The 15,437-nt window shown below is 42.9% G+C and overlaps 1 protein-coding gene across 5 annotated transcripts in view; it reads right to left on the bottom strand.

Moving 5' to 3' along the window:
• Positions 1 to 5,000, bottom strand: part of LOC124006806 (ankyrin-1-like) — a 125,277-nt gene extending 120,277 nt beyond the window's left edge. For all 5 annotated transcript variants that reach the window (XM_046316971.1, XM_046316969.1, XM_046316973.1 and 2 more), the window contains exon 1: positions 4,535 to 5,000. In XM_046316971.1, coding sequence (XP_046172927.1) covers positions 4,535 to 4,660 — 126 coding nt within the window. In that variant the 5' untranslated portion in view covers positions 4,661 to 5,000. The remainder of the gene's footprint in view (positions 1 to 4,534) is intronic.
• Between the last annotated feature and the right edge of the window lie 10,437 nt (positions 5,001 to 15,437).

The raw sequence follows: 15,437 nt of genomic DNA, 5'->3' as shown, positions 1-15,437 counted from the left end.
GAAGATTCTAGAATCTCATGAGGGCTAGATCTCTGCTTTACTCTGACCCTAATGGGAGGGTTGAAAGGCTTCCCAGGCACTGTCTACCTCTACACTATTGAACACAGGTGACCAGTCAATTTGAACCATTTGCTCCCTAAATATTACAACACAGTATTTTTTTGTCCTCGGATTCTAACAGTTTTTTGAAAGTTAAATATATCTTTAACAACCCTCCTTGTGCAAAATGTAATAAAATGACCGTTGAGACTATTACTACACTTTGCGATATTTACTACACTTTGCGATTTATCAGACACCAATATTAAGTCAACCGTACTTTGCACTGTTTCATATACCCAGGTGGGATCTTTTATCATTTGGCGTCAGAGCAAGTGATTTACAGAAGTGCTTAAATACATTCTGGGTTTGCAGAAATCAGTATTGAAATCCCTTACCAAAATTATTTCCTTCACCAGGGAATCATTACAGTTTGACAACACAATTTCGAGACCCTCATTGAATTCATTCTGATTGGGCAGCCTGTAACACCCCCCCAACGAAAGTGGTTTTGGGAAGGCATATATCCAGCCTGACGATCTCCAGATCATCAATTAAATCCGGTAGGTATCAAAGTCAAAATTCTGGTATCGCAAACAACACCACCGTCAGTTGCCATTGGGAACCACATCCAAGGCCTGACATCAGGGATTCTGGGCCAGCTACTGTTTGTGTGCAAGTACAAACTCACGCACATGCAGTACGGACATACAGTACACAACAACACACAGTCACACAGACCCATGCACATCGATACACATACATTGGCCCAAAAAGAGTAGTGCGATCTAGAATATTTTATTTTTTGTCAGCTATGTTTTTTCATATCTTTAAATGTCACTCTTCATAACAACAATTAGAGCAAAAATAATTCTGACTGCAGCTGGAAATTAGCCTAGTCCTCTGTCCGCAGAACCAGATCTGTTGTGATCTGTTGTGTTTGATAGATTTGGCCCCAGATCCCAGTAAACATCATCTTCCTCTCCCATGAGGGTTGCAGGTAAAAGTATGATAGATGAGATGGACTAGGTCCTTACGCCACATTGAGAACAATGGTCTGTGTTCAGTGACATGTTAGGCCATGTTAAAGCCCAGATGCCTTTTAACAAACTGGTACTTAAGATCGTAATTGAATTGCTGGCACTAAACGAGTCATGAGACTAATTATATTACTATCAGAAGCCTGCACTGAGAATAACCTCTTACTGTAATATTTCATACAACCCTCTGAAGTCTCATTTTAGCCCAAGCTCTCTCTCTCTCTCTTTCTGACTGCTGCCTCTAGTGGCATCTGCTTCACACAGCAGGTACCTGCCATAACGACAGCAGACTGTACATGTTCCTGTTCCAGAACGTTCCTCCAGCATGGCTCTGGTGCAGTGAAACTCGTGGCTAAGAGAACCTTGGCTGGGATGAGAGTGCTTACACGTCAGCCCGACCTCGACTCCTTCTGCCTGCTCCTCTGAGATGCGCGGACACGCATGCGCGCGCACACAACACGCACGCAAGCAAACACATGCACATACAGGTCCCTCGGAATCTGGGACACTTCTGTTTGCGCCCCACACATACGTACGCGCAAGTAAACATACTCACGTACATACGTTGTCACTCTTTCAATACCTCATCTCAGCAGGAAGACTGAATCTAGGGCAGCGTTTTTACACACAGCCTCTGCAGTACCAACCGGTCTAGGTTAAATAGCCCAATGCGTGGTTATTAGTAAGTGAGCCTTGTGGATTACAACTACCAGCTCTGTAGTGAGTGATACATTTCTTTTATCAGCGCTCCATGCTACAGCCCAAAGGCTAATTGGTACACGCAGATATAGCAGTCGAATGCAAGCAGTTCATAGCAGTTTCAGAGAGGCTTCTAAAAATGATGTTTGGAATCCCACTCACAAGTCTAAGACATATGTGCACATCCCTGACCACCGAATCATTCATTTGGTCATTTGTATTCGTGCCCCCACCTATGACAGAAGAGCTCATCCTCAAGGCCAAAGCAATACTAGACAAAGTGAATGCCTCTGAGCTCACATTGAAATGGTTTTATCATTAGAGGTCTGCAACTAGGAGGTTACACAAAAGAGGAATGAGATACCCTGAAGCCATATAATTTCATGTACGGACACACACACACACACACACACACACACACACACACACACACACACACACACACACACACACACACACACACACACACACACACACACATCCCTAGTATAAAAACATAGATTATCATTTTTCTGTATCATGCAATTCTATAAGATATATCAAATTCATTCATGTTTATGGACAGTATAAAATCATATCAAAGATCATTGCAAGCGTATGTTGTAGGCGTATGTTACAGGATTGATGCTTGTTCAAAAATAAAACCAAATATAGTGTAGTACGTGACCTTTTTCTTAGGACACGAGAGGGGAGTAGTATTTTACATGCTGGGCAGCTGGGCATGATTTGTATCCAATGGAACCAATAAACATTTAAGGAACATTATGGCCCTCTCTCCCTCTTGATAGCAGGGTTCACACAATGCCATGGAAAGCCTCAGTCCAACGGAATGGGAGAGGAGAGACAGTGTAATATGTCTAAGAAGCGCTGGAGCAGAAAAGCAGTTGCTTGACGCAACTTGTGGAAATGCATCTGTCCCATTATCATCAATGAAACAGTACTTGATCATATCTTCACCACTATTCTGAGCCAACCTCAAACCCTCACTCACATTTATAAAGCACTAAATTGTGATTATTAGAAAGATATGCATGAAGATATTATAGCGCAGATACCTTTTCTTTTACACATACCAACTACTGACAGGGGAGTTCATCACAATATGGAAGGATAATCATTAATTCATTACGCCGCTGTCTCAACCTTATTCCAATGCCAACATTGGCATACAGCAAGCAACATGATGTTTTCAAATGTGTGTGTGGCATTGAAATGAGAGCAGCCAACAATTGCTGTTAATTGGTATTGCAGATGAATCCTCATTCTCTGTCTCCCTGTCTCCCTGTCTCCCTGTCTCTCTGTCTCTCTGTCTCTCTGTCTCTCTGTCTCTCTGTCTCTCTGTCTCTCTGTCTCTCTGTCTCTCTGTCTCTCTGTCTCTCTGTCTCTCTGTCTCTCTGTCTCTCTGTCTCTCTGTCTCTCTGTCTCTCTGTCTCTCTGTCTCTCTGTCTCTCTGTCTCTCTGTCTCCCTGTCTCTCTGTCTCTCATTCCGATGGTGTTGACACGGAGGTCAGAGATAAAAGCTGGCATATGACAGATGTTATGAACAGGATATCCTTCCCGTGAGACGTCATGACCACCCCTGACATTACTGAGCCGGTTTGCCACGGTGATAACAACAGTCACATGGAGCTACGGGGCTCTCTCCTCTCCTTATGCCATCTCTCCCTTCCTCCGTTTCTCTCTCTCTGTTCCGTCTCTTTCTCTCACCGTCCTCTGACTGCACCAAGACCCCCCCACCCACCACCACCACCACTCTACACACGGACCCTCACGTTGTCTTATGATAGACACAAGCCATCGACAGGGAGGTGTCATGTCACCATCATTACCCAGGGAAATGAACCGAATGAGCCATGGAAATGCAAGGAGCAGGTGGAAATACCACTGTAGCCTACAGCACATAACACTCAAGACATACAGGCAGCTGCACTGCACCCTACTGGAGAACATCCCTTTACCCCTCAATCCCACAGGTAGAGCTGGGAGGCTAACATTAAAACAGGCTGTTCTCTATAGCAGGAATACTGAGCTTAGCCCATAGGGGAAGGAGAGCAGAGATCACTAACTCCCTTGCAGCAGATGATTGATGAACACTGTCTCCCACACTCATCTAGTAGAATGACTGCAAAAGCCAGCCTCTCAGAGATGTGTGGCACGTACTACAGCAGGTCCACAGGAGGGGAAAACAATAGCCTGAAAGGGCAGCCGATTAAACCCAGCCAGCAGCAGCCAGACACTTAACGACACAGACAGGAGATTAGGAGAAGGGAGGAGTGGAGGGAGATGGAGGAGAGGATGCCTGACTGCCTGCCTCCCCAAACCGCCCCCGCCACTCTGTGACTCCCTCCTCTTAAGAGAAATGGGGAAAAGACCAGAGTAAAGAGCATAACACTCTCCGCAGGAGAAGCGGGCAGGGCAGGTTAATCAGTGGCTCCTTTTAGACCAGACCCCCAACCACCCCCACACTCATCTACACGACCAGCAATACCACCCTCCATCCCCCACAGCTAATTGTCTGACTGAACGAACACAACCTGTGTATGAGCATCTGTGCATAACTGGTTAACACGCAGCGGCTGTGTGTGCCTGTGACTGTGTGTGTAATTGCACATGTGTTAAGAATCCCAAACCCATTCCTGCACAAAGGAGGGAAGGAGACAGGTCGAGAGAATGAGAAAATGATATAGAGAGACAGAGACAACAGACAGTGGGAACAGGGACAGAGAGAAATCGACACCATCCTCAAACAGCCATACCTTGCGTCTGCGGTCCCTCGATCGATTCCTCTTCTTGTTCTTCTCCTCCTCCTTATCCTTCAGCTCCTGAGCGGCGAGCTCCGCTAGGTCCTTGTTCTTACGGAGCTGCTTGGCGGCTTGCGCCATGGTGCCGCAGCTGCTGTCGCCGTAGCTCCAGTCGTCAAGGTAGCGGTCCCTGTCCCTGCCCCGGCTCTGACGACGACTGCCACTGCCACTACGTGTGTGTGACGGTGGCGCTGGGAGCGCCTGTGTGTCTGTGAGCGGGAGCGCGGTGCTCTAGTGACCGAGCCCCCCAGCAAGCCACAAAGGAGATGCTGCTAGTGCTATTGCTGCTGCTGCTGTTGCTACTCATCCAGTCAGGCTGTGTTGCACTGAGCTGCCTCCCCTCCCCCCGCACGAGCTGCAGATTCCTTCAAATTATTCTTTGTCACATCTTGCTTCATTTTGCCACTTCCACGATTCCACAATTCCCTCAAAGGCAAAGGACAGCAAGTCTGCAATAGAGAAGACATTGAGTAATTTGACATATACTGTATGTACAGATTTGTATCGCTCTTTAGGCTATTCTATATGTATATATATATATATATGTCTTGGGGTATTCAATATGATGGCAATCTTTTCTCTGTATTTCTCTCAGTGATTTATTGACATTAACTAGTACACAAGCAGTGAGATGAGGCTGTATTCACCATAGATAATTCATCTGGCTCTATAATTTTTTTACAGTCAGCAACAGACAAGAGTGAAATGCATCAAAAACATGCATTATTCCCTCCATCTTTCTCAGTAGATCTAAAAGCAACAGAGCATGAGAAAGGAGGAGAGTGAGAAAGAGCGAGAGAGAGAGAGAGAGAGAGACAGAGAGAAAAAGAAACGAGCAACCAACCACACCTGCTCACTGCAATAGGTGTCTCTCCCTTCTACACTACACGGCCAAAGGTTTGTGGACACCCCTTCAAATGAGTGGATTTGGCTACTTCAGCCACACCCGTTGCTGACAGGTGTATAACATATTATTATTATTATATATTATATTATATTATAACATCGAGCACACAGACATGAAAACTCAATAGAAAACATTGGCAGTAGAATGGCCTTACTGAAGAGCTCAGTAACTTTCAACGTGGCACCGTCACAGGATGTCACCTTTCCAACAAGTCAGTTCATAACATTTCTGCCCTGCTAGAGCTGTTCCGGTCAACTGCAAGTGCTGTTATTGTGAAGTGGAAATGTCTAGGAGCAACTACGGTTCAGCCGTGAAGTGGTAGGCCACACAAGCTCACTGAACGGGATCGCCGACTGCTGAAGCGAGTAGTGCGTAAAAATCACCTGACCTCGGTTGCAACGTCAGCACAAGAACTGTTCGTTGGTAGCTTCATGAAATGGGTTTCCATGGCCGAGCAGCCGCACACAAGCCTAAGATCATTGTGCGCAATGCCAACCGTCGGCTGGAGTGGTGGAAAGCTCGCCATCATTGGTGGAGGAGGATGAATGGTCTGGGGCTGTTTTTCATGGTTCTAGTTAGGCCCCTTAGCGCTACAGCATACAATGACATTCAAGATGATTCTGTGCTTTCAACTTTGTGGCAACAGTTTGGGGAAGTTCCTTTCCTGTTTCACCATGACAATACCCCCGGGCTTTACAGAAATGGCACAGAGCCCTGACCTCAACCCTATTGAACACCTTTGGGATGTATTGGAACACTGACTTCGAGCCAGGCCCAATATCAGTGCCCAACCTCACTTATGCTCTTGTGGCTGAATGGAAGCAAGTCCCCTAAGCAATCTTCCAACATCTAATGGAAAGCCATCATAGAATAGTGGAGGCTGTTACAGCAACAAAGGGGGGACCAACTCCATATAAGTAAGCATGATTTTGGAATGAGATGTTCATGTAGTGTATCTTTCTGTCTCTCATTCCCTCCGCAAACGACAAAGGAGATATCCTGTAAGATCTACCTCCTATCATGCCTCCCTGTCTTCTCCCGCTCCTTTTCACTGTAGAACAAATGCTGAATCACTCCAAAACATATAAGAACCACACACAAGCATCGAGGGAAAAGAAAGAAAGGGCAAAAATGGATATGACAGGAGTATTCTAGTCGCTCCATTAATTTCTATTTTAGTCACTTCATCTCAGCCCTATAAGTGGGATCCTTCTCAATGTCAGACATAGAGGAAGGAATTACACTGACATAATGATAGGTGTGTCTCTCTACCATTCCTACAGTGATTTTGTAGTGCGAGGTATGTAGCCTTAAGACAGCGGCCACGTGACTGGAAACACATCAGTCATATTTATTTACGGTTGCCATGAGCCAATACAGTGCATTCGGAAAGCATTCAGACCCCTTGACTTTTGACATTTTGTTACGTTACAGCCTTATTCTAAAACATATTAAATACATATTTTTCCTCATCACTCTCCACACAATACTCCATGATGACAAAGCAAAAACAGGTTAGAAAATTTAGCAAATGTGTTAAAAATAAAAAAGAGATACCTAATTTACATAGGTATTCAGACCCTTTGCTATGAGACTCGAAATTGAGCTAGGGTACGTCCTGTTTCCATTGACCATCCTTGAGATGTTTCTACAACTTGATTGGAGTCCACCTGTGGTAAATTAGATTGATTGGACGTGATTTGGAAAGGCACATACCTGTCTATATAACGTCCCACAGTTGACAATGCATGTCAGATCAAAAACCAAGTCATGAAGTCGAAGGAATAGTCCATAGAGCTCCGAGACAGGATTGTTTCAAGGCACAGATCTGGGGAAGGCTTCCGAAAAAGTTATGCAGGTTTGAAGGTCCCCAAAAACACAGTGGCCTCCATCATTCTTAAAAGTAAGAAGTTTGGAACAACCAAAGACTCTTCCTAGAGCTGGCCGCCCAGTCAAACTGAGCAATCGGGGGAGAAGGGCATTGATCAGGGAGGTGACCAAGAACCCGATGGTCACTCTGACAGAACTCCAGAGATGCTCTGTGGAGATGGGAGAACCTTCCAGAAGGACAACCATCTCTGCAGCACTCCACCAATCAGGCCTTTATTGTTGACTGGCCAGATGGAAGCCACTCCTCAGCACATGACAGTTCGCTTAGAGTCTGCCCGAAAGGCACCTAAAGACTCTCAGACCACGAGAAAAAAATATTCTTTGATCTGATTAAACCAAGATTGAACTCTTTGGCCTGAATTCCAAGCATCACGTCTGGAGGAAACCTGGCACCATCCCTACGGTGAAGCATGGTGGTGGTAGCATATTGCTGTGGGGATGTTCTTCAGCGGCAGGGACTGGGGGACTAGAGGCAAAGATGAACAGAAGAAAGTACAGAGAGATCATTGATGAAAACCTGCTCCAGAGCGCTCAGGACCTCAGACTTGGGCGAAGGTTCACCTTCCAACAGGATAATGACCCTAAGCACACAGCCAAGATAAACCATTAGTGGCATCGGGACAGGTCTCTGAATGTCCTTCAGTGGCCCAGCCAGAGACGGACTTGAACCCGATCAAACATCTCTGGAGAGACCTGAGAATAGCTGTGCAGCGACGCTCCCCATCCAATCTGACAGAGCGTGAGAGGATATGCAGAGAAGCATGGGAGAAACTCCCCAAATACAGGTGTGCCTAGCTTTCAGCGTCATACCCAAGAAGACCCGAGGCTGTAATCACTGGCAAAGGTGCTTCAACAAAGTACTGAGTAAAGGGTCTGAATATTTAGGTAAATAGATATTTAAGATTTTTAGTTTTAATACATTTGCCAAAATAAAATAAAAAAACTGTTTTTGTTTTGCCATTATGGAGTATTGTATGTAGATTGATGAGGGAAAAAAAAGATTTTATCAATTTTAGAAATGGTCTGTAAACGTAACAAAATGTGGAAAAAGTCAAGGGGTCTGAATACATTCCAAATGCACTGTAAATATCATTCCCCTCTGTAACTTTAACGGTCTGTAACATTGGGGGTATGATCTTTGTTTGTCTGTGACAATGAATTCATGATTATCCATAACCATAGGAGCATCCACATTAATGTAGTGTTCAGAGGCGCTAGGATTCAGAAAAATGTTCCATTCTTACTTGCAATAAAAGTGACTGCATAATGACAATACATTATTTACCATTAATTTCTATTGGGAAAAACATAATCTGAAACACAACCAAAACAAACTGCAAACAGTTATTTTAGAGTCACAAGATTTATGTAGTCATTGCATACTAGGAATTATGCTGTTGGTAAATGGCTTGTAAGTAAACATTTCACAGTCTACATCTGTTGTATTCGGCACATGTGACAAAGAAAAATACTTAAATACACAAGTGAATTTGTTGAAATACTCATGACACCTTCAAACACATCACGGACAAACTAAAACGGTCCACCCACACAGACAGCGTGGTGAAGAAGGCGCAACAGCGCCAATTTGGCTTGTCACCAAAAAAACTCAAACTTTTACAGATGCACAATCGAGAGCATCCTGTTGGGCTGTATCACCGCCTGGTACGGCAACTGCTCCGCCCACAACCGCAAGGCTCTCCACAGGGTAGTGAGGTCTGCACAACGCATCACCGGGGGCAAACTACCTGCCCTCCAGGACACCTACACCACCCGATGTCACAGGAAGGCCAAAAAGATCATCAAGGACAACAACCACATGAGCCACTACCTGTTCACCCCGCTATCATCCAGAAGGTGAGGTCAGTACAGGTGCATCAAAGCTAGTACCGAGAGACTGAAAAACAGCTTCTATCTCAAGGCCATCAATCTGTTAAACAGCCATCACTAACATTGAGTGGCTGCTGCCAACATACTGAGTCAAATTTCTAGCCTCTTTAATAATTAAAATGTGGATATAATAAATGTATCACTAGTCACTTTAAACAATGCCACTTTATATAATGTTTACATACCCTACATTACTCATCTCATATGTATATACTGTACTCTGTACCATCTACTGCATATTGCCTATGCCGCACGGCCATCGCTCATCCATATATTTATATGTACATATTCTTATCCATTCCTTTACACTTGTGTGCATAAGGTAGTTGTCGTGTGATTTTACTGCACGGTCGGAACTAGAAGCACAAGCATTTTGCTACACTTGCATTAACATCTGCTAACCACGTGTATGTGGCCAATTCAATTTGATTTGACTTGAAATTGGGGGACTAGATACATAAAGTGCTTTAATTTCTAAACAGTAAAACAGATATGTATGAAAAAAATATAAAAAAATAAAAGGTGACATTATATACTGTCGCCTGATTTTGTCTGTCAGATCCAAAATGCTGGAGTATAGAGCCAAATAATAAATGTAGCTTCACTGTCCAAATCAATACGTAAGGGAGTGTATGTGTATCACTTCTTCATGTGTCAATCAAAACAGTACCAACTCCACCTGCCACTGAATAGGGAAGGGAAATTGCTTTGGTGTGATTGACAGCTTTGGGTTTTGTTTTGACTGATTGTAATGGTCCCTCTTCAACTGGAGGCAATAAACACACAAAAAATAGTCCATCCTTCAATATGGTTTCAATCGCCCCAGGAATATATGGGCATTATTCCATGTTTATTTCAAATGCCAAGTCCTGTGGGCTCAGTCTGTGGAGCATTGCATTTGCAATGTCAAGGGCTGTGGGTTTGATTCCCACTGGGAGGACTGGATTGTATAAATTAAACGTGTCTACTAAATGGCAACATAGACCTAAGTAGACAATATTCCATTGTTACTGATGGGACAGGTTCCAATTAATGTTGTTTCCCCCCATGTGTTAAACATGTCAATACCACTATGTGAATATATAATATATTTGCAAATACTGTACCTGTTTTTCTAAAATACGTTATGTATAATACTGCCACCTACTGAAATGTTGGTGAATGCTATATCAATTGTTTTTGATGATGACATGATGCATTTTAATCGAAGACAATAAGACTCCCGGATTTTCAGGCTTCTTCATTCCGCAGACTGCAGACAAAGAACATGTTTACAGATCTCCTTGACAAAAACTATAGTAGGTCTGACTGAGTGAAAACAGAACGAATAGACGCCGTGGATATGTAGTCCACAATAAAACTTTCAGTAAAAACACAAGATAAGGCCAGGCCAGCTACACCAAACCGCTGGCTGGCAGGTGGAATCCAAATCAAAATGGCATATGTAGCCTTCAACTCACGATTATTGCAGAAAAATCAACGCACGAGGAGCTCTTACAATTGTTCCAAAACATGATTCAACATTGCCATCCAGTGGTATGAAAGTGTCTTCTACTTCTAAGCCGAGGTAATAAAGTTCGTAACAGCCACACAGAAAACAAACGTTGCCATTTTACCCACTGACCGTGCACATGGAGTTCTGTAGACCTAAACTCGTGACGATGATAAACTCAGCTGCAACATGCTTCTTTAATTTAAGTTATTAAAAAATGTGTTAAGATACGAGAGAGTAAATTGCCTTACATTATTTTATTATTGTTAAATGGCTTACCTTTCGAGCATTCCGCAGGTAGGAAATAGGTGAGTGCCTGCTTGGGCAGCAAAAATAGTTTTGCGCCACAGTATGTTAGTTTCCCGCATGTAAGTCTGGGACTGACAGGTGCGCACAACACAAACAGCAATTAAGCAGATGGTGGAATAGAACAACTTTATTATGACAAATTGGCTGATCACAAGACCATTAGAAATGTATTCATGTGACATATTACTTGGGAAGAAAATAGGGATGTTTAAAAATTATAAACAATCTATCCATTGAACAATATATCATTTCATGTCTGTTTAGGAAGGCATGTGCTGGTCAGTGTATGACCGCTGTGGCATTACTCATCAGTGTCCTTGCTCAAACTTGACCAAGTGGGATGAAGGTGCACCAGCATGGGACACAGTGGCATAGCACAATTAATCTTCACTTTTCTGTTATTGAAACATAGGGAGGAAGGCACATCATAATTGAAATGGAAACATCAAATAATCAGATTCTTGCAAGAAAGCACAATTCTTACTGCCTTCAATTTATAATGTAGTTATACACTGACTGAACAAAACATTAAAGACACCTGCTCTTTCCATGACATAAGACTCTCCAGGTGAATCAAGGTGAAAAACAATTGAGACATGGATTGTGTACGTGTGCCATTCAGAGGGTGACAAAATATTTAAGTGCTTTTGAATGGGGAGGTATGGTAGTAGGTGACAGGCACACCGATTTGTGTCAAGAACTGCAACGCTGCTGGGCTTTTCATGGTCAACAGTTTCCCGTGTGTCTCAAGAATTGTCCACCACTCAAAGAACATCCAGCCAATTTGACACAACTGTTGGAAGCATTGGAGTCAACATCAGCCAGCATCCCAGTGGAAAGCTTTCGACACCTTGTAGAGTCCATGCCCCGATGAATTGTGGCTCTTCTGAGGGAAAAAAGGGGAAGATGCAACTCAATAATTAGGAAGGTGTTCTTAATGGTTTGTACACTGTGTGTGTTGTGTGCCAGCTCCCTGTACTGTATACACAACGCACAGAAAACCGAAATATCACTAGATAGTGGCAAAGTAGATGGAGAGTGCGAGGCAGCGTGGTTTTGGTTTACCTCTACTGTCCTCTTTTCCTGTTGAGATTCTGCAGGATTTGTTGTGTCACTGGCTGTAAAGACAGAATCACAGAAATGTTATGTTAACATGGATTGTGGTAAACATCTCACCATATACAGTGCGCTCCATAATTATTGGGACAGTGAAGGGTTTTGTCTTCTTTTGCCTTTATACTTTTTGGATAATCCTAAATCAATCATGAATAATGGTGAGTGAGAAAGTTACAGACACATAAATGCTAACCTACCCTGTCATTGTAATGGTGAGAGGTTAGCATGTCTTGGCGGTATGATATTTGTGCGTCTGTAACTTTCTCAGTCATGATTATTCACAATTCATTCAGGATTATCCATAATCATAGTAGCATCCACATTAATGTAGAAGGGTTTTGACACATTCTATTCTTATTTACAATGAAAGTGACTACAAAATGACACAATTACATAACATTATTTACCACACATTTCTATTAATCGGAAACACAACCAGAACAAACAGCAAATGCATCCAAAAATATTGTAGTCACTAGCTTGATGAAGTGATTGCGAGCCAGAAATATGGGACCAAACACGTATACTGTGCATTTGGAAAGTATTCAGACCCCTTGACTTTTTACCTATGTTACAGTCTTATTCTAAAATGGATTAAATAAGACATTTTCCTCATTGGGGCGGCAGATAGCCTAGTTGTTAGAGCATTGGGCCAGTAACCGAAAGGTTGCTAAATCAAATCCCCGAACTGCCAAGGTAAAAATCTGTCGTTCTGCCTCTGAACAAGGCAGTTAACCCACTGTTCCAAGGCCGTCATTGTAAAATTTGTTCTTAACTAACTTGCCTAGTTAAATAAATAAAATCAATCTACACACAATACCTCATAAGGACAAAGGGAAAACAGGTTTTTAGAAATGTTTGCAAATTTATAAAAAATAAAAAAACAGAAATAACTTATTTGCTATGATATTTGAAATTGAGCTCAAGTGCATCCTGTTTCCATTTCTCATCCTTGAAATGTTTCTACAACTTGATTTGGAAAGACACACACCTGTCTGAATAAGGTCCCACAGTTGACAGTGCATGTCAGAGCAAAAACCAAGCCATGAGGTTGAAGGAATTGTCCGTAGAGCTCCGAGACAGGATTGTGTTGAGAAACAGATCTGGGGAAGGGTGGCAGCATCATGCTGTGGGGATGGTTTTCAGCGGCAGGGACTGGGAGACTAGTCAGGATCGAGGGAAAGATGAACTGAGCAAAGTACAGAGAGGTCCTCAATGAAAACCTCCTACAGAGCACTCTGGACCTCAGACTGGGGCGAAGGTTCCCTTTCCAACGGGACAACGACTCTAAGCACACAGCCAAGAAAACGCAGGAGTGGCTTCGGGACAAGTCTCTGAAAGTCCTTCAGTGGCCCAGCCAGAGCCTGAACTTGAACCTGGTCGACCATCTCTGGAGAGACCTGAAAATAGCTGTGCAGTGACGCTCCCCATCCAACCTGACAGAGCTTGAGAGAATATGCAGAGAATAATGGGAGACACTCCCCAAATAAAGGTGTGCCAAGTTTGTAGCGTCATACCCAAGAAGACTTGAGGGTGTAATCGCTGCCAAAGGGGCTTCAACAAAGTACTGAGTAAAGTATAGTATAAATCTATTATTTCCATTCTTTTGTGCTTAATACTCATCTCAATCTTTTATTACTGTAGCCTATTCAAATCACACAGAAAGCATCCCTAATGCATAACGACAAAACAACAAAGAGAAAGAGTAGTTCAAGAGAGACTATAGATTGTTATTCCAGCCAAAAGTACAATCAATTAAATAGTTGTGAAAGTAAATGATTTGACATTTGATTATAGGGTGCGATAATGTTATTACTAATAATACGTAGCTAACTCAAGGCACCAGCACATTAATTGGATCATGGTTAAGAGTTGTTTTAAGGTTTCAAACCTGTCACCTGTTATAAATAACTCAGAGAGAGAAGTGAAACAGGATATATGGAAATGAGAGATGCTTTCAGGACGAATGTGAGGCATGCTCTCAAACATGCTTTTATTAATAAATATACCCAAGAGCATTTGGCTGACTCAGACAACGCCACAGTAGTACAAGGGTGAGACACTGATCAAATGTATTGTGTCTCCTTTAATGGTAAAACAATGGCTCCCACCTATCACCCTCTTGTGATGGTGCTTGATTTCATATAAAACTATCATACCTATAGCTGTAACATGGTCCAAGTGCAGGTTTAGACAAAGACTGATCTGGTTGGGCCTAGTCTATCACAACTCGGGGGTAAGACCCAGATGGAGACAGTTGGAATCACAGATGTTTATTGACCAAACAGGGGGCAGGTAAAAGACAGGTCGAAGGCAGGGGGCAGGCAGAGGTCCGTAGTCCAGGGCAGGGTCAGACAGATACAGAATGGCAGGCAGGGTGGTCAAAGCCGGAAAACCTAGAAAAACAAGGGCTAGAGAGCAACAGGTGCACGGGGGAAAACACACTAGTAGGCATGATAAGATGAGCTGGTAACAGACAGACAGAAAACACAGGTATAAATGCACATGGGATAATGGGGAAAATGGGCGACACCTGGAGGGGAGTGGAGACAAGCACAAGGTGAAACAGATCAGGGTGTGACATAGTCTCTCCTAAAGTCTGTGACAAAAATGATATGTCTGTCAGGAGCATATGGGATATGAGAGTTATGTAAATGTGACATTTGGTTCTGTGTTTCTGAGATTACTTTGGGCAAAATCAGGCCTACTGTAACGAGCAGAAACCATTTGTAATTGGGAAATTATTTTTAAAGGATTCTAATGTGAATGATCTACTTGAAATGTGATTGCATTAATGCAATTCTAATTGGGGTTTCATTTGCCTCTAGTTAAAGCTTTGCACATAAATGATGGGAAAATGCATGGGTGAAGAACGAGTTCCAAACAGAACCTCCATGTTAGCTTGCAAATCAAGAGTCCTTTTGTATTGCTTTCCTCTAACAGTTAGTGAAGGGGTTTATTAAGAATGTTCTGCAATACAGAGAAACGGAATGAATATTTTTTTTAAACATTTTCATCTCTGTAGTTTTATCTCATTTTACACACACAACTCATAAATGACATATTGACTTATAATCAAGAAAGCTGTTCATTTACACATCAAGTATACCTGTTGAAATGAATCTTATCCTAAAACCTCTGCACATCTATTTATAGCCCAGTAAGAGAATCTGAGAGGAACTGATGTTTACAGACTACAGGAATACATGGTGTCCACAGAGTAGAAGATATGTAAATCAAGCAGAGTGATTTTT

Source organism: Oncorhynchus gorbuscha, linkage group LG20 (genome assembly GCF_021184085.1).
Source record: "Oncorhynchus gorbuscha isolate QuinsamMale2020 ecotype Even-year linkage group LG20, OgorEven_v1.0, whole genome shotgun sequence".
NCBI classification, from domain to species: domain Eukaryota; kingdom Metazoa; phylum Chordata; class Actinopteri; order Salmoniformes; family Salmonidae; genus Oncorhynchus; species Oncorhynchus gorbuscha.
This window is presented reverse-complemented; position numbering and strand designations above follow the sequence as displayed.